This window comes from Vanacampus margaritifer, chromosome 3, assembly GCF_051991255.1.
Source record: "Vanacampus margaritifer isolate UIUO_Vmar chromosome 3, RoL_Vmar_1.0, whole genome shotgun sequence".
Lineage (NCBI taxonomy): Eukaryota > Metazoa > Chordata > Actinopteri > Syngnathiformes > Syngnathidae > Vanacampus > Vanacampus margaritifer.
The window spans coordinates 4,846,106-4,863,439 of record NC_135434.1 but is presented as its reverse complement, the minus strand read 5'-3'; the positions used below and the strand labels follow the sequence as shown (position 1 = coordinate 4,863,439).

Genomic DNA, 17,334 nt, shown 5'->3' with positions numbered 1-17,334 from the left:
AGAGCTTCTTTTTGGACTGACAGGCATAATTGGATTTTTGGTAAAAACGTGGCCTAAATGTGGATTTATTTCCCCAGGGTTCTCCTGGAAGAATGGGCCAGCTGGGAGACCCGGGAATACCAGGCTATGAGGTGTGGAATAATAGCTTCTTTTTTTTTTTTTTTTTTAAAGAAATCTCCTCAACTAAGCTGGTAAAACAATCACCCCAAAAGTGGGATTTTGTTAGATTTCTATTATTGCTGCTAGCCATTGAGAAAACATTGTTCTGGTTTGTGGATGGCTCAGTTGCTACACTCTATGAATCATTCCAGTTTGTGACCATACATATGTGATCCATTTGCCCATTCAATAGTTATCACTATACCACCAAGGACCTTAGTTTTTTTTCTTGTCGCATACAGCATGAACACAAATGTACAATATACTGAACAAAATGGAACATTAATATTGCCATGTTGTAATTATGTCTTGTCTATGACCTTTGAATGGCAGGTTTACAGATGAGGTGATATTTTTAAGGCAAGACCTTGTGTCCTTTTGGAAAATCCTATTTAAGATTTTTAAAGACTTTTTTTTCTCCACAGACAAAAAAAAAAAAGTGTGTTTATAATAAAAATAAATCAAATTTAATCTGATCCAGACTGTGTAGAATAGACCTAGAAAAATATGATTAACCCTTTATAGGGCACCCATGACAGTTCTAACCCCAGAAAATAACATACATAAAAGTAAGTTTTTTCTTTGCATTATCGGGATATACCAGTGGAATGTAATTTTTATTAAGTTAAACTTTGCTGCTTTGGTAGGAGAGATCACGTTTGGACAAACTTTTTGAGAGGTGTTTGGTGCTGATTGCAATGAGCTCATTCAAACCCAAATATGTGTATTTTTTTTTTTTTTTAGAACTTTGTCCTTCGCTCCCAAAAACATATTTATATGTTTGTTTGTCTTTTTATGCAAGAGCAAACAGAAGGCTTTACAGCAATGGTAGTTATTACAACAACAACAACAAAAACGGCCAGCAGGTGACAGCAGAGTATAAGAGATCAGCCATGTTGCAACAAGCTCTTTTTGCCAGTGTTTTCAACAGGAATGTGAATAATGAAATAATTGCTGCAAAATGGAAACAGATACAAATGAAGTTTTTTTTCCTGATGAAAGGAGAGACGCTAATCTTTCTTTTGGTAGGTTCCATGTTTTTATAGCAAATAGAACACAATACTCTGTGGGAATGAGTCAAGTTGAAACGGCCCAATATGATTCGTTGGGCTACTTTTCATATGAGATCTCTTCTGATCAGGTTGGTGGAATTTGTTCCATTGGGTCTAGTGGAAATTTCTTTCAAACATAGTTCACCAATCTGTTGAAATCGAGCACTTCTCCTTTGCCCAGGTTAGGCAAACGGTGGTCACATAATGACTTGTTTTACCCCAATACAGTGAAACTAGACATTATAGTGACCTTTTATTGGGGCTAGCCTAAAATGTTGCGAACTTGCGATGATATTTTTGTTCAGTATTGAGGAATAAATGAGGTCAAAGGTTAGCTCTGCCTGAGTAATGGAATTGCCTCTTCTTGCCGTAGGGTCACAAAGGACTGCAAGGCTCACAAGGACCACCGGGACCAAAAGGTGAAAAGGTACATTGGGACGCGATTTGTTCCGCACCCGTTACAACTGTTGCTGATTAAGGTATCCGTTCTAGATGATCGGTAGGGCACATCGAACTCGCTTTGTACTGTTTAACTGCGCAATCAGTCGAGCAAGTGGAGGTTTTTTTTAGTCACGAGTGAGGGAATACAAACAATTGTTTATTGGACAGGATGCAGCACAAGACAATAAATAAACCAGATAAAAAGCGTCTTTTTTCGGGAAGGGGTTTGAACCATCTGGGTGTACATAGTTGTATTGTTGTAAGAAAATAATAGCTTGTTTGCTAATCGAAATCATCCTGTGAACTGATTGACCCACTAAACCAAAACATGCAACTGATCTGATACTACTTTGATTTATCATGTTTAATCTTTGCATCTGTCACTTTTCCCTGAGCTTTCATCATTCCTAATTATGTTGTAGTCATTTTTGAAACCTTTCGTTTGACAAACGCGGAACACATGACTGATAAAATCCGTCACACGTCTGTTATTGTTCAATTAGTGTTATGAAGTCCCAGAGTGAGTGAGACATTGACTCGTCGCTTGCAAGGATGAAGCCACTTTTCCTATGACTGTCCAATGTTTACGGCATTCTTTGAAATATATATTTTTTTGCGATGTTTGCGCCTCAGGGGTAATTCTTGATTTATTTTTGTTTTGATAGTTTGCGTGTTGCTTTTTAGGGCGGACAAGGGGAGGACAGCAAGATAGAAGGCTCCCCAGGTCGCCAAGGTGACAGAGTGAGTTTTTCTTCTGTGGTTATTGCTGTGCGTTTTTATATAAACGTCTGCCTCATTTCTGAAGTTGGGGGTACGAATCTTAATCACTTTCTTGTGTCACTTCCAGCATTCAACATATAAAAATCCACTTTCACACAAATTGTTCCAGGGTATGAATTGTTTTTTTTTTGGGGGGTGTATTTATTGTCGACTGTCAGCGATTTTCAAAGTGAAGCCTTAAGGGGAAGTGCGGCAGCTTGAGAAAAACAAAGAAAATATTTTAAAGCCGCCAATCTCACCGCAGCTACATGTTAAAGGCAAAATCATTACATTTTTAGTAGAGCTGTCAAACGATTAAATATTAGAGCACCTCTTATGTGTTAAGTTTTCAACATTTAATGTGATAAGGATGTCTTAAAAAAAATTATCCACTGCACACACTCAGCACCCTCTTTTTCTAATCTGTTCATTTCGTGCATACCTTAAAATGAAAAAAAAAAGACCCCAATAGTTTGGCATGAACAAATATTCTGAATGTCATACGCAAATATGTATTAAATGCTTTACTTTAATGTTTATCGCTCAAACACGACCTGTTCTACCTTTAACGTACACTCCAAAAACAGTTGGGTCAAAAGTAACCCAACTATGGATAAAAAAAAATGGACCGATCAACTTTATGGGTCAAGTTGACCCAACTTTCTGGGTTGTTTTATACAAAATGACCAAATTTTTTGACCCAAGTAAAGGATCTGACCAATTTTTATGAGTTGTTTTACGCTGAAAGACATTTCTTGACTCAAAGTTGGGTCAAATCAACCCAAGTAGATCGGTCCATTTTTGACCCATAGTTGGGTTATTTTTGACCCAACTGTTTTTAGAGTATGGCTTTCATTCTTCAATTAATTCGAATTTCACCTCTTCCTGTATCCTACTTGACCCAAGTAAAGGATCTGACCAATATTTATGAGTTGTTTTACACTAAAAGACCCATTTCTGGGGACTTAAAGTTGGGTCGAATTGACCCAAGTAGAGGATCGGTCCATTTTTGACCTATAGTTGGGTTATTTTTGACCCAACTGTTTTTAGAGTGTAACCATCCGCTGTCATTTTAAGGATCATCTGTGGCCCAAATTAATATCGTGATTAATCCGCGTTAATACATGATTAAAGCGATACTTTTTTTTGTTATTAATGAATTAGTTAACGCTTTAACTTTGACAGCACAAATTTTTAGTTTGTATGATGAGAGAGGCGAGGCAAGCAGAAAACTTCAAAAAAACAATCCCGTTGTTAACGACGGCTTGTATGAAAGGATACGATTTTGAGACCGTGCGCAGCAATGAATATTTTAGTGTCAGACCCGCTGTGATAAATTGGTGGTTTGTTAGGGGAGTAGGGGAGGCCGCATCTGTTTTATGTTCTCTGAGGGGAAGCTCACTGTACCACATTTTATGTTGTTTTATCTCCATGTGCTCCATGACAGGGTCCTCCTGGTAACAGAGGTGATAGAGGAGAAGCAGGTGACCCCGGGCACATTGTAAGTGAATTTAAGAGGACGACGTCCCCTACCTGTGTTCTATATTAGTTACAGAACGAAAGATTTTGAAGATGCGGAAAATGACATTTTGCAGGGTCCGCTAGGTCTTGATGGAGAGAGAGGGAAAGCCGGTGCCCAAGGACTTCCTGTAAGTATCCCATTGGTTTGATTTAAAGCCACGCCAAGCTTTGACGTTACTTGCTCAAGCCGTAATGGTCATTTCAGGGACATCCGGGGCCCAGAGGACAACAAGGACCGAAAGGATCCAAAGGTGAACAAGTAAGGACTTAACTCAATGTAATAATGTAGAATGCTGGAGACTGGTTTTTGCTCAATTCTAAAAGTCCAACATGCACTCACATTTGAGTTATACAACATTTAACTATCTGATCACCAGGGTCAGAAAGGAAAATCTGGGCCGAGAGGTACATCTGGGACCAACGGATCACCGGTGAGTTAAATGGATGCTCATCTTTTTACACGGGTATCGTCAAGTTCCACCGCCATGTCTGGTTGGTCGAATTGAGATTTAGACGTATCAAAACATTTGTCATTGAGATTAATTGTATTTGAAATACTGTCATCTGTTCCACAGCGAAAACTGGCAACATTAAAGATTTTTAGTGATTTGAACTAATGGAAGTCTTCTTCAAACGCGAACTTCACAACAGAGGAGGGGCAATAAATAGCACGCAAGTAATAAAATGGAATCTACGGAGCCACAGATATGACATGGGAAAAACATTTTAAAATAGTTTAGACTTAATTCAAATCCCTTAACTCAATCAATGGCAGCCATTTTAGTCGTAACCGTTGAGTTCCAGCCATTTTGACTGATTTGTCAAAACACACTGAATATTGTGGTCTACTGTTATTTATACATTGAATTCATCAAATGAAACAATAAACTCTCTTCTTTCACCAGGAAAAATAATTTTACAAAATGTAGACAATTGATTTCTCACATAATCTGGAGAAAAAAAAGCTTTTGGTGTGAACAAACATGTCAAGCAAAAGAATGACTTTGAAGCTAATATTTTTTGTTCTCGTGACACCTCTACCATTGAGTAGTGGTTTCTATGAAAGAGGTACGAAAGGCTACTGATAGCAACAATGCTAAGTTTTGCAAAATGTAGGCATTTGATTTCTCACATAATCTGGCGAAAAAAAGCTTTTGGTGTGAACAAACATGTCAAGCAAAACAGTGACTTTGATGCTTTCGCGACACCACTAACATCTAAATAGTGGTTTCTATGAAGCAGGTAAACAATATTTAAGAACGGCTACTGGTAGCAAAATAATCTATTTCATGATATACAAGTCCTGTGAGTGACACTGTTATCTGTTAAAACACGATTCGCACACATAACACCCTGCCACGTGTCCACGAGTAAAAAGAATATGGCAGCTAACCAGCCAGCGGCTAGTGTGATAAGCTAACGTTAGCATTCAACATGTTCACTCGGTTTAGCATAAACAGCATAAACAGTACAGTACTCAAACGCACAAACCGGTGACAGATAATTGAAATCATACATACAAGCAAGCCAAAAGGAATGTAGAAGAGTAGAAAGCTACCAAAAATAAAAACAGTAAAAGCTAAGAATGGCCGATCAGAAGCTTGTACTTTGCCAATGCATCTACACAACTACTGGTGATCATTTCCATCATGAAACTGAAACACTTGGACTCAAAATGCGGATCTGCTTGCTTACCTATTTATTTGTTTTTGCCAAGGGTCCAGACGGCCCCCCTGGCCCACGAGGTGTTACAGGAAGGGAGGGTTTCGAGGGGCTTCATGGAATGGATGGATTGCCTGGTACAGATGGAAGAAAAGGCACCAAAGTAAGGCACATTGTTTGATCAATGGATTTGTAACTTCAACTATGGATAACTTTTTCTTTTTTTTTTTTCTATTTAGGGGGAGCAGGGAGAAGATGGAGGATTGGGGCTCAATGGGAAACCTGGGCCGCAGGGTAAAATTGGTGAGACGGGTCTCCCTGGATCTCAAGGTTCTTTTGGACCAAAGGTAAGCCTGATTTTATTGCCTAGGACTTCAATATCTCACGGCTGGTACCATGCGTGTTAGTGTACCTTATTTGATGGCTTATGGGGCAGACTGACTGTATACGTTGACATGTTTGTGTATCCTTTAGGGTGAAAGGGGTCTCCTGGGCCAAACTGGACCTGCGGGAATGAGAGGGACCCTCGGCGGCGAGGGATTGATGGGAAGCCAAGGAATGAAAGGAGCCAAAGGGCAACCAGTAAGAAGAAATAGTGTTTGTCATTTAAAACTCAATAATAATTGTACTGTATAACCCATCTTGAAATATTTCAGGGGGACACTGGCGAACAAGGATTTACAGGGGTGCTAGGTCTGTTTGGGCCAAAGGTAGGATTCCACTGACATCCATCCCGTCTTTTGAAATGTCTCCAAGTGTTTGTTCTGCTGTGTTTTCATTAGTCGGTTGCCATCCAATTGTTTTGAGTTTTTTAAGCGGATTTACTGAAAATGCGCAAAACGGACATGCGACTTATGCCCGTTTCCATCTATTCTTCTTTTGCGAATATTGAGAGGAGACTCCGCCGCTGTAGGTGGCGGTATACACCTTAGAGATATGATCCATCAGTAATTTAAAAGAAGAAGACCAGGAAGTGACTGCGCCATGCAATGATGTCGTATGAGTTTGCTTTTGTAATTCTTGATCAATCGTAGCGTTTCTTTGCTGTTTTCCATCTAAAATAGCATCAATATTCACTTCTTTAATCAATTTCAAAAAGATTTATGTTTTGTTGTCCCCTCAAACATAACTTACTTTATCATCCGACATTGCTTTGGGACTACAAACATACGTGTCACGTAATATCTGGTCAAAGAGTGTGACGTGTATCCGGTCTTGCCAACGGTTATTCGCAAAACCGGTTCCCATTGCCCAAATTTGCATTTTCCTTCTTTTTTTTTTTTTTGAAATTTTTATTACGCTTCAAAATCCACCCCTTCTATGCATAAAAACTTTTTTGCGAATTTTGAACCCTTTTTCGAATTTCTAGCATTTCCATTCAGTTTTATTTTCGCATTTCTTGAAAATTTGAATAAAAAAAGGTGGATGAAAATCCATTGACTGTTACACCAACTATCAACTCAGCTTTTTTGCTTTTATTTATTAACTCATTTGCTCCCAAATATTACCAGTGTCCCAAAGACGCATTTACATGTTTTTTATTATTTATTTTATTTTCTTATGCTTTTGTATGCAAGAGCATACAGAAGGCTTTGATGCAGCTTTTGACATGAAGAGCCGGCGTGAGATCAACCAGGGCCATGTTACAAAAGAGCTCTTTTCCCCACAGTTTTAAACAGATTTGTGAATAATGATGAAACTTAGCCATATGCTAATGCTAATTGCTGCAAAACAGAAACAGATAGAAATATACTTTTTTTTTCCTGATGAAAGAAGAGACTAATCTTTCTTTTGGTAGGTTCCATGTTTTTATAGCAATAGAACACAATATTCTGTGGACCTTGGAAAACCAGTCAAAATCCAGTAAAACAGCCTGGAGCGAAAGGGGTTGCTTCAGTGAAAGTGGCTGGGAGTAAATGAGTTAAAAATTACTACACAAATGTAAAGAATTGATTATGTCTAGGGACCCCAAGGAGACATGGGCCCAGCAGGGATACAGGGACCAAAAGGACCAAGAGGACTGACGGTAAGTCTGGAAATCTATTTGCGGCGCGGTACCAAATGCGTCAGGGATCAGAAACGTTCCGCAGACCGATGGTTGGGGACCGCTGCTCTGAATCACTTCAACATGTCTTTGTTTTCCAGGGTTCGGACGGAGCTCTGGGCCCCGTTGGCATCATCGGCCCCAGCGGCCAACCTGTACGTTACCTGTATAACATCCTGTCTGACAGTTTTATAGTCCTTGGAGTGACCCCTTACTTTCTCTCTTGTCAGGGACAACAAGGTGACAAAGGAAGTCAGGGGGACGTGGTGCGTGACAAACTTTTGACAAATCCCTTTCTGTCTGAACTGTGAGTGCTGGATAGCATGCTTAGTGTGGAGGCTCCACATAGACCGGTCTCTAATGGCCTTTGGCATTTTCCTATTGTAGCAATACCCATAGTGACACTTGGCGCCGATGAAATTCTCGTGCTCATACCAATCCGTTTAATAGCTTTATTGATATGCGTCACATGTTGTTCGCACCTAAAAAAGCGGGGGAAGGTGGTAATATTACAGAGATGCTTTGCAAAAGGGTCGAGCAGATGTTTATTTAGCAGGCAGCCTTCATCCTCATTCTATTATTCTGCCTTCAAGTATTGATCTATTTCATCCTTAACAGGGCTTGCCAGGACCAAGGGTAAGTAATAATAAATCTTCTCGGTGTTAGTCAAAGCAAGCCCCGAATAAACATAAATATTTGAAAGCCTAATGTGTTAATGGGATTTTTTTTTTTAGGGATCTCCCGGTCCACGTGGCCCACCGGGACCTCCAGTAAGTTCACTTTTCATACTTACATACACGCATAACTAATTGGATGTTATGCTATTCAGTAATAGGATAACATTTTTGTTTCCTCAAGGGTCGCACCAGTTCCAGCATAAATCTTGTATGTATATTTGCCGTTTACAGTGAATTCAGGTTAGGATTCAAACTATGTGTGGTTGTTTGATGTCTCTGTTTTGTTTTCGTAGCAAAACGAAGCACTCGGTGCTTCTTTTCAAGTCATCATTGATTCCCGTGCTCCACTCAGGCCACAGGTGAGTTCTGCCTATGAGGTTTTATTGGTATCTTTTAAGTTGAAGTATCTTTTTTCAAACATCATTAACTCATTCACTGCCATTGACGGCTATAAACGTCAAAAATTCATTTGAACTATTTCTATTAGTTTAACATTTTTTTCCACTTTTGTTAACAAGAGTATGAAAACCTAGAAATTTTTTATTGTACATTTAGAACAGATATGAAATTTGTGATTAATCGCGAGTTAACTAGTGAAGTCATGCGACTAATTACGATTAAAAACTTTAATCGCCTGACGCCCCAAATTTTTTATCTTTTCTTTTTTTTAATTCATTCACTGCCATTGACGTCAAAAATTATTTTAACTATTTCTATTAGTTTAACATTTTTCCCCACTATTGTTAACAAGAGTATGAAAACCTAGAATATTTTAGTGTACATTTATAACCGATATAAAATTTGTGATTAATTGTGAGTTAACTAGTGAAGTCATGCGATTAATTACAATTTCAAAAAAAGAATTGCCTCTTGTCCCAATTTTTTTATAATCTTTTTAAAAAATGAATTTATGGCAGTGAATGAGTTAACATTATATAGAACTACAAATTATTACCAAAATAATCGTGATCAATATTTTCTTCATAATTGAGCAGCCCTACCTCAAGGTCACTTTCAACTTCAATTACCAAATACGGTCGTCTTCCTTTCTCTAGAACAGGGGTGTCAAACTAATATTAGCTCAGGGGCCACATGGAGGAAAATATGTTACCAAGTGGGCCGGACCGGTAAAATCATGGTTTTCAACTGTAAACATATTTTTCCCAAAAATGACAAATGCAAATGGAATGCAGCAACACTTTGCCCGTATGAGTTTCGGGTGTGTTATACATTCCTGTTTTGCACATATATTGTTCTCAGAATCCATTGCGTGGCAGAGTTAACATAATTAGAGGACGTTAATCCATGTCACGTTTGTGTTTCATTTATTTTGGTCTATGTTTATATTTTACTTCTTTTTTTTTTTTTTTCTTCAACAAACCGTAACTTCAGGATGTGTGTAAAATAATAACATCCAGGTCAATTTCGTGTACAAGTTGCATTGCTCTTCTGAGGATTGCTTGTGAAATGACAAATGTATGTTTTGATATTGACCATCAGATGAATTGGTCCGATATCACTCTTTTTCTTTTTACTTTACAAGAGCGGGCCGAATTAAACCCCATTTGCGGGCCTGATCCGGCCCGCGGTCCGTGTGTTTAACACCACTGCTCTAGATAAAACTACAAACATAATCTGGAATCAGTTGTGTTAGCCAGCAGTTAAATTTTGATTTAAGAAGGCAATGTTGTTGTTTACTGTTCTGCTATGTGAATTAGTCAGGGGAGCCACTGGGCTATGGTCTGAATCCCCAGACTTTCTGTCAGTACGGTGCCCCCCCTTTTTTGGGGGGAATGTGACATATGTTGTGTTTTAGGTAATTCAATCTGGATTTCCAAATACATGAACTGAAACTGAAAAATCTTGTGTTTCTTACAAACATGAACTCAAATACGTTATCATCTGTTGAAAGCTGAATTACCAGAATGTGGACCTTCCCATGCTGGACCAGGGAACAGAGATTTTCAGGACTTTGGAGCATCTCAGCTCTCTAATCCACAGTCTGAAGAACCCACTGGGGAGGCGCAACAACCCAGCCCGCATCTGCCGAGACCTCCACAACTGTGAGCAAAGGATGTATGATGGTAAGGTGACAAAAAAGCACAACACGTGGTTACGTTTCTCAGGGATGTGATTTGACCAAAGTGAAATTATCTGAAAATTTAGCCGGGGGTCTGGGGGCCGCTGGCACCCAGCTAGGTCCAGGGCAGTGCCCTGGTGGGGGGTCAAGGGGGGGGGGGGGCGAAGCCCCCCGGAGCTCATGGGTTTTCCGTGTTTTTAAGTACTTTCAATGCACTCACATGACAAAGAAATAGACAAAACAACAGCATAAATTTTCAATGTATATTGAACTATCCCATATAAAATGGCAGTTTTAGTCAACTCAAAATCAGTCACATTCAAAAACATTGGACTGCCTTTGCTTTTAAAAACTATCACTGAGAATATCATCATATCTAACTAATGTGATTACTAAGTTAACACATAAATAATGTTGAAGAGTTCAAATTTCATGAACAAATAATTGTATCATGACCAAATGAAAAGTAACTCATATTAGAGCATACCACAAATGTCTTTGTTATAGCAGAAGATGTTATCTGTCGGAGTCATGTGCATACACAATGAACTACTAAAAAAAAAAAAAAAAAAAATCTATTTTTTTGGGGGGGGAATAAAAAAAGCGGAATTCCGCGAATTAGCGGAAAAATCACATCCCTGGTTTCTGCATAGTTGTTGTTGTTTTGTATGAATAATCTGCTGTTCCAGGTACTTACTGGATTGATCCGAACCTGGGCTGTGATGCCGACACCATCGAGGTCACATGCAACTTCACTGCCGGAGGACAGACATGCTTGAAACCTGTCACCGTCTCCAAGGTTGGATCAACGAAAAAGCGTGTCTACAAATCGCCGTTTTTTTTCCTCAAATCAATAGAATTCTGATTGACCTTCCAGGTGGAGATCGGGGTCGGTCGCATCCAGATGAACTTCATCCACCTTTTGAGCACTGAGGCCGTGCAGCATATCACGGTCCACTGCCTTAACACGCTGGTGTGGGCAGCGGGACCCGCCTTGCAGCACTACAGCCAGGCTGTGAGCTTCACGACCTGGACGGGGGAGAAGATCCGAGCGGGCGATCTTCTGGAACCACTTGTACCAAGAGATGACTGTTGGGTATGCGCACACGTTCAATTCAAACGCGTAAAAGTGAGAATGATTTTCGGTTATGTGGTTCAAACGATGCTTATCATCATCATAGCAAAGCAGTCAATTTTACAATTTTTTATTTTTTTTTTTAGAAAAAAAAAACGTATATCAAGGCACCTATGAAATTGAGCTACTAAATGAATGAACGAAAAAACAAAATAAACTTTATTGGGAGGACGAATGGCAGCTCTACTCAACAAAAAATATTAACACTTGTTTTTGCTTCCATTTTTTTACGAGATGAACTGAAAGGTCTAAAACTTCTTCCACTTCCACAATACCACAATTTCTCTCAAATATTGTTCACAAACCAAGGTTATTTTAGTTAACGAAAACTAATGAAATAACTAAAACTAAAATTATTTTAAAAAAATTCGTTAACAAAATAAAATAAAATGGGAAATGCTGTATTAAAAAAAAAACAAAAAAAAAACACATTTTATTTTTACAAAACTAACAATCTAATTAGAGCAAAAATGTCCTTCGTTTTAGTCTTTGGTAATTAACTCATTTGCTCCCAAAAACGTATAAATACGTTCTATTTAAAATGTTTTAAGCATTCCAAAGATGTCTTTATACGTGTTTTTATGAGGTTTTTTTTATGCCAGAACATACTGAAGGCTTTGATGCAGCCTCTTTACTGCAAAGAACGGTTGAAGCAATGGTAGTAATTCCAAAAACGGCCAGCAGGTGGCAGCAGAGTATAAGCATTCAACCAGGGCCATGTTGAAAACAAGCCGATTTCCCCACAATTCTAAACAGATTTGTGAATAATGATGAAACTTAGCTATATTCTAATGCTAATCAGAGACCCAGAAAACCAGTTAGTGTTTTCTCTGCAAAGTAGAAGTGCTCACTAGCGCAGATTTAGGTTTGTGAGCAATATTTGAGAGAAATGGTGATATTGAGTTCATCTCATAAAAAAATGGGAGCAAAAACAAAAGTGTCGCGTTTATATTTTTGTCCAGTATATTAAGGGAACTCAAAAGTCCGAGTAGTGTTCCAAGATGTGAGCACAAATTAGTCAAAACTTTCTGAAAAGCAACATTTTTAGATCAAACTAATCACAAAGCTTTGCGGAAATGTGGCGATAAATGCTTTGTACCGTGACAGTATCTATTTTCTGACACAATGTTCCCAGATCAAGGACGGCCGCTGGCGTCAGACCCACTTTGTGTTTCACACTCAGGAGCCAAATTTACTCCCCATAGTGGACGTATCCAACCTACCGACCACAGAACCTGGATCACATTATCACCTCGAGGTTGGACCTGTCTGCTTCTTATAAAGCTCGGTAAAGGGGAGCCCTGACCTCCGGAGTGGGATGACCTGACGGACAGTTGCGGACTGCAAGGAACCCCCGATTACTCTCCAGAAACTATGCTTGGACTGCAGGAACAGAGGCGGGAACATTTAGGAGTTCTGGCACTGATCCGCCTTTGGAATAAAATGACTACATTTCCTCTCCAGTGACTCCTACGAGCTTTCGATTGCCTGGACGGATGGAAACAATAAGAGCATTTCATTGTTTTGGCTCTATCAAAGTCTGGTTGTACAGTAAGAATGAAGGTGCATTTATCAATGCGGTAATTATTTATAACGGGGTATGTACTGTATATTGTATTATAAAGTGCAATAGCTGTTACTGTGTGCATCAAATCACTCATTCAGATGTCTTCACACAAGCACGTGTGAAGATACTACCTCGTACAGCACGTTTGAGTGGTCCTTCATTAGGGTGCTCTCGCTGGCCACAACATTAGGGACACTTGCACAATCTGATGAGATGAACAAAATTCAGCCCGAAGAAACAGCCCTCAATAATACAACCACAATTGACAATAAATATTAGTAATAGAAAGATAATTAAAACGAGACATTATCTTTGTAATGGCAAAAAAAAATTGGCTCCATTAATTACATTGTTTTCCTGAAACGTGTCAATCAAAATGTATATTTACTCTATTCCTCTCAAAAATAATTGGGGTAATTGTTCATTGTAAAATGAAAAATATATTGATAAAATAAATACTCACAGATTGCATAATTGGTTGATTCAATACACATTTGAGATAATACAACAAAAAATGAGACATTGAATTGTGCAAGTGTACCTCACCTGGTGCTGCAGCTGTTCTGTACTCAATGGGAATACTACACAAAATATGCACGCTGGCCACACTTTGTTCAATAAATTTTATTTTTTAAAACTACAGTCATCATTTTTATGTTTAGCACCATGAAATTGTTCTTTTAAATTTGGAATAACGCAACTATTCCAACTTGTGAGAAGAAAAAAAATCTCAGAAGTACTTTATTATCTATTAATTGTACCGTTCGGGTTTATCGTGGACACATAGCGTGGCGTCCCCCGTCGACGGGGAGGTTGACGCCGGTGATGAAAGTGGCGGCGTCCGATGCCAGGAAGGCGATGCTGTGGGCCACCTCGTCCACTTCGCCCGGTCGGCCGAGTGCGTGAGTCTGCTTGCACTTTTCGAGGAACTGAAAGCAGGAAAAAAAAATGACTGAACAACTGCTGGATTTTTTTTTTTTTTTAGAAGAAACATAGTGCAAATAAATATAGGATAACGACAAACAAACTGCTGAAATAATTTTTCAAATACAAGGTTTTGCATTTACTTAAATAAATGCTGACAAACAGTCGTCTCTCAAATGTAAAATGTAACTGGGTTGGACTTACCAAGTTAAAAGCAACTGAACTGTACAGTGATTCTATTGTGTACCACTAGAGGGTGCTCACAGTTCCAGGTTCATTGGTTTGCCGACCAATTCAATAACATTTTTGTCCATACACACTCTAAACAATCAAAAATAAATGGATAACCTTATTTGACTTCCACATTGTCCTAATTTCAAAATAATGTTAATGTTTTCCATAGGGAATAGAATTGGTTGTAGGCTCAAACTTTCACATCAAAGAAAAACAATTCTTAAATGTCATGCATATACTGAGTATAAAATGAAATGAACCACGGTTTAACTAAAAAAAATTTAATAAATCTGTCACATTTTTACATTTTAATTGAACTTTATTATTCAGGATTAATTTTTCCTATATTTCCTTTAATTTATTTGCACGTGTTAACCAGAAAATTAGGAACCACGAGACTGTAGCCCAAGAGCTAGATAATAATATGAACACATTTTTTACATTTGCTATATTCAAGTTATTTCTGTGACCACTGAGGGTTTCTCTTTCATCAACTCGTTTGCTCCCCAAAACGTATAAATACGTTCTATTTTAAATATCACCATGCTCCCAAAGACGTATTGATATGTTTTTTTTTTTTTTTAATGCTAGAGCATACAGAAGAAGGCTTTGATGCAGCCTCTGGACTGCAGAGAATGGTTGAAGCAATGGTAGTTATGGCAGCAGAGTATAAGAGATCACCCAGGACCATGTTGAAAAAAAACTAATTTTAAACAGATTTGTTTATAATGATGAAACTTAGCTATATTCTAATGCTAATTGCTGCAAAACGGAAAAATATAGAAATATACTTTTTTTTTCCTGATGACAGGAAAGACTTATAATAATCTTTCTTTTGGTAGGTTCCATGTTTTTATAGCAATGAAACCTAATATTCTGTGGGCCTTGCAAAATCAGTCAAAATCCAGTAAAACAGCCGGGAGTGAAGAGGGTTGCTTCAGTGAAAATGAATGGGAGGGAATGCGTTAATAGAGGGGGCACCAACAATTTTCTCTACCTGTGTAGCTACATACACATGCTCCTGTCTTTACCTTGGCATACTGCTCCTCATCCAGTCCTGCCCTCTTGTGCACTTCTGTGACGATCACACCAGGACTGCGGAATTGAAACACACTGGATCAAAAAAAGTGTCCCTGCAGCCATTTGCATGTCATTAAACGTACCACACGGAGTTGACTCGAACTTGCTTGGACGCCAGTTCTGAAATAAAAAGTACTTCGATGATTGTGCTTTTTTATTTTTTTTTGCACAGAGCATTATTTGATAAAACTGCTGACTCACCCAGAGCGACACAGCGAGTGAATTGGTCAATGGCCGACTTGGACATACAATAGGCCAGCACGCCAGGGAACTACAATGACAATAGACTGCAACTGTTGTAGCAGATGCTTTTAACTGGATAGTTATTTTCACACTCACTGGACACTTCATTAGGAACACCTGCTAATACGCTCTGTATTAAACAAATCCGCCTTAACAAAGAATGAATTTTGAAAATCAGTACCGATCTCTGTCCATTGACGCTGGATACGTTGACGATGGAGCCTTTGGTCTTGATCAGGTGAGGTACACAGAGTTGGGTCAGCTGGTACACAGATCTAGAAAGCAAGTAGCACTGAGAACCAACATGTGAACAGCATGAGTACGTTTCCATGACGACGCCCAACCTGACATTGATGTTCATGACCCTGTCGTAAGTTGCCAGGTCTGACGTCTCGATGCCGCCCATAGCCAGGATGCCGGCGCTGTTCACCAAGACGTCCAGTCGGCCAAAGCGCGCGATGACGTCCTCTAGCGTCCTCTTTACTGTGTCCTCATCTGTCAGGTCACCGGGCACAAGCAAGGTCTGCACAAACGTGAGCAGCTACGCTTTAAGACTTTACGAACTGGCATCTGTCGTTGTACACATCAATACCTCTGTTCCCGCACTACATTCTGTGCACTGCGTGGCCACTTTCTTCAGACTTTCCACATCTCTGCCATTGAGAGCCAGCACAGCTCCCAGTTTAGCAAACAGGACAGCCGTACCTGCACCGATACCTGAGCTGGCACCCGTGATCAGGGTCACTTTTCCCTTCAGGGAAGACACCTGGAACAGAATAATGGGCATTTCCATTTGTTTTAATAGGAAAAATGTATCAGCTAATTTGAGAATCAAATAAATTACGGTTAATTTGCCAAGTCACTGTATGCAAAAATGACAACAAAGAGAGAAAATGACTTTTTAAGTGTTAAAATAGCTTAGTGAGAAAAATAAATGTAAAACGATAAGCTCATTATCAAACTGTTATTTATATTTTTTTGACTTCATAGATACATTTGAGAATTTTTCGGTGACCCTAAAAGCAACTAAGAAAACAAATTACAGTGGCAATAATATGGCAATAGAACTAATTTACGTATTTGAATGTGAGTAGGAACTGAATACTTGTCACTCAGTCACAACAAGACGCTGGCAAAAAAAGAAGAAGAAAAAAAGTAAATGGTCATATCTTTTTAAGAGTCCAGTTACACTAATTTCACACCATAACCAACAGAGAGCTGCATATTCATTGCCTTTCTGATCCAACAAGCCGCAGAAGCGAAGAGTAACTTACTTTATATGCGTCGCCTGAGGCCATTTGCGTTTTCAGTCAGTTGATTTTCACTGACGTGAATCTCGTGTACAAGCAGAGGCACACGCAGACTTCCGGGTGGGGCTCAGGCTCGAGATGTGATTGGTTTAACTGGAGTGACGTCAACAACGATCCAACCTGTTCTCATCTTCTAATCTGTTTCAAATATTGCGCATTACGAATAATTATGTTATTAATTAAAAAAAATAATAATAATTGTAATTACCATTTTCATGAATAAAAATTTACAAATAAACGTTTCAGTAGTAATTTTGGCTAAAGCTAACTATGAGTGAGGTACACATGCTAACACAGTACAGTACAATCTAAATTATATATTAAAATGTATAAAATGCTATATAATTATTATATTATTTGGATGTACAGTATGACCACAATTAAATGGAAATGGAAAAACAAAATGATGCTTAAAGAATAATAAATAAATAAAACATTTAAGTGTA

General features: G+C 38.7%; 2 protein-coding genes across 3 annotated transcripts in view; one reads left to right on the top strand and one right to left on the bottom strand.

The window, feature by feature from the left end:
* The window catches only part of LOC144048957 (uncharacterized), a 66,103-nt gene extending 52,366 nt beyond the window's left edge, over positions 1 to 13,737 (top strand). For both annotated transcript variants that reach the window (XM_077561472.1, XM_077561471.1), the window contains exons 40-61: positions 78 to 131; positions 1,585 to 1,638; positions 2,337 to 2,393; positions 3,859 to 3,912; positions 4,007 to 4,060; positions 4,138 to 4,191; positions 4,310 to 4,363; positions 5,650 to 5,757; positions 5,834 to 5,941; positions 6,069 to 6,176; positions 6,251 to 6,304; positions 7,558 to 7,620; positions 7,740 to 7,793; positions 7,869 to 7,904; positions 8,257 to 8,274; positions 8,373 to 8,408; positions 8,497 to 8,523; positions 8,609 to 8,674; positions 10,228 to 10,399; positions 11,085 to 11,194; positions 11,273 to 11,491; positions 12,666 to 13,737. In XM_077561472.1, coding sequence (XP_077417598.1) covers positions 78 to 131; positions 1,585 to 1,638; positions 2,337 to 2,393; positions 3,859 to 3,912; positions 4,007 to 4,060; positions 4,138 to 4,191; positions 4,310 to 4,363; positions 5,650 to 5,757; positions 5,834 to 5,941; positions 6,069 to 6,176; positions 6,251 to 6,304; positions 7,558 to 7,620; positions 7,740 to 7,793; positions 7,869 to 7,904; positions 8,257 to 8,274; positions 8,373 to 8,408; positions 8,497 to 8,523; positions 8,609 to 8,674; positions 10,228 to 10,399; positions 11,085 to 11,194; positions 11,273 to 11,491; positions 12,666 to 12,812 — 1,707 coding nt within the window. In that variant the 3' untranslated portion in view covers positions 12,813 to 13,737. The remainder of the gene's footprint in view (positions 1 to 77; positions 132 to 1,584; positions 1,639 to 2,336; positions 2,394 to 3,858; positions 3,913 to 4,006; positions 4,061 to 4,137; positions 4,192 to 4,309; positions 4,364 to 5,649; positions 5,758 to 5,833; positions 5,942 to 6,068; positions 6,177 to 6,250; positions 6,305 to 7,557; positions 7,621 to 7,739; positions 7,794 to 7,868; positions 7,905 to 8,256; positions 8,275 to 8,372; positions 8,409 to 8,496; positions 8,524 to 8,608; positions 8,675 to 10,227; positions 10,400 to 11,084; positions 11,195 to 11,272; positions 11,492 to 12,665) is intronic.
* On the bottom strand, positions 13,706 to 16,995 carry LOC144048958 (3-oxoacyl-[acyl-carrier-protein] reductase FabG-like). Its single transcript, XM_077561473.1, has 8 exons — positions 16,853 to 16,995; positions 16,171 to 16,344; positions 15,923 to 16,101; positions 15,760 to 15,853; positions 15,537 to 15,606; positions 15,419 to 15,455; positions 15,287 to 15,350; positions 13,706 to 14,026 (listed from the first exon to the last, which is right to left on the bottom strand). The coding sequence occupies exons 1-8, from the start codon at positions 16,874 to 16,876 to the stop codon at positions 13,868 to 13,870; spliced, it is 801 nt and encodes a 266-aa protein (XP_077417599.1). The 5' UTR covers positions 16,877 to 16,995; the 3' UTR covers positions 13,706 to 13,867.
* Between the last annotated feature and the right edge of the window lie 339 nt (positions 16,996 to 17,334).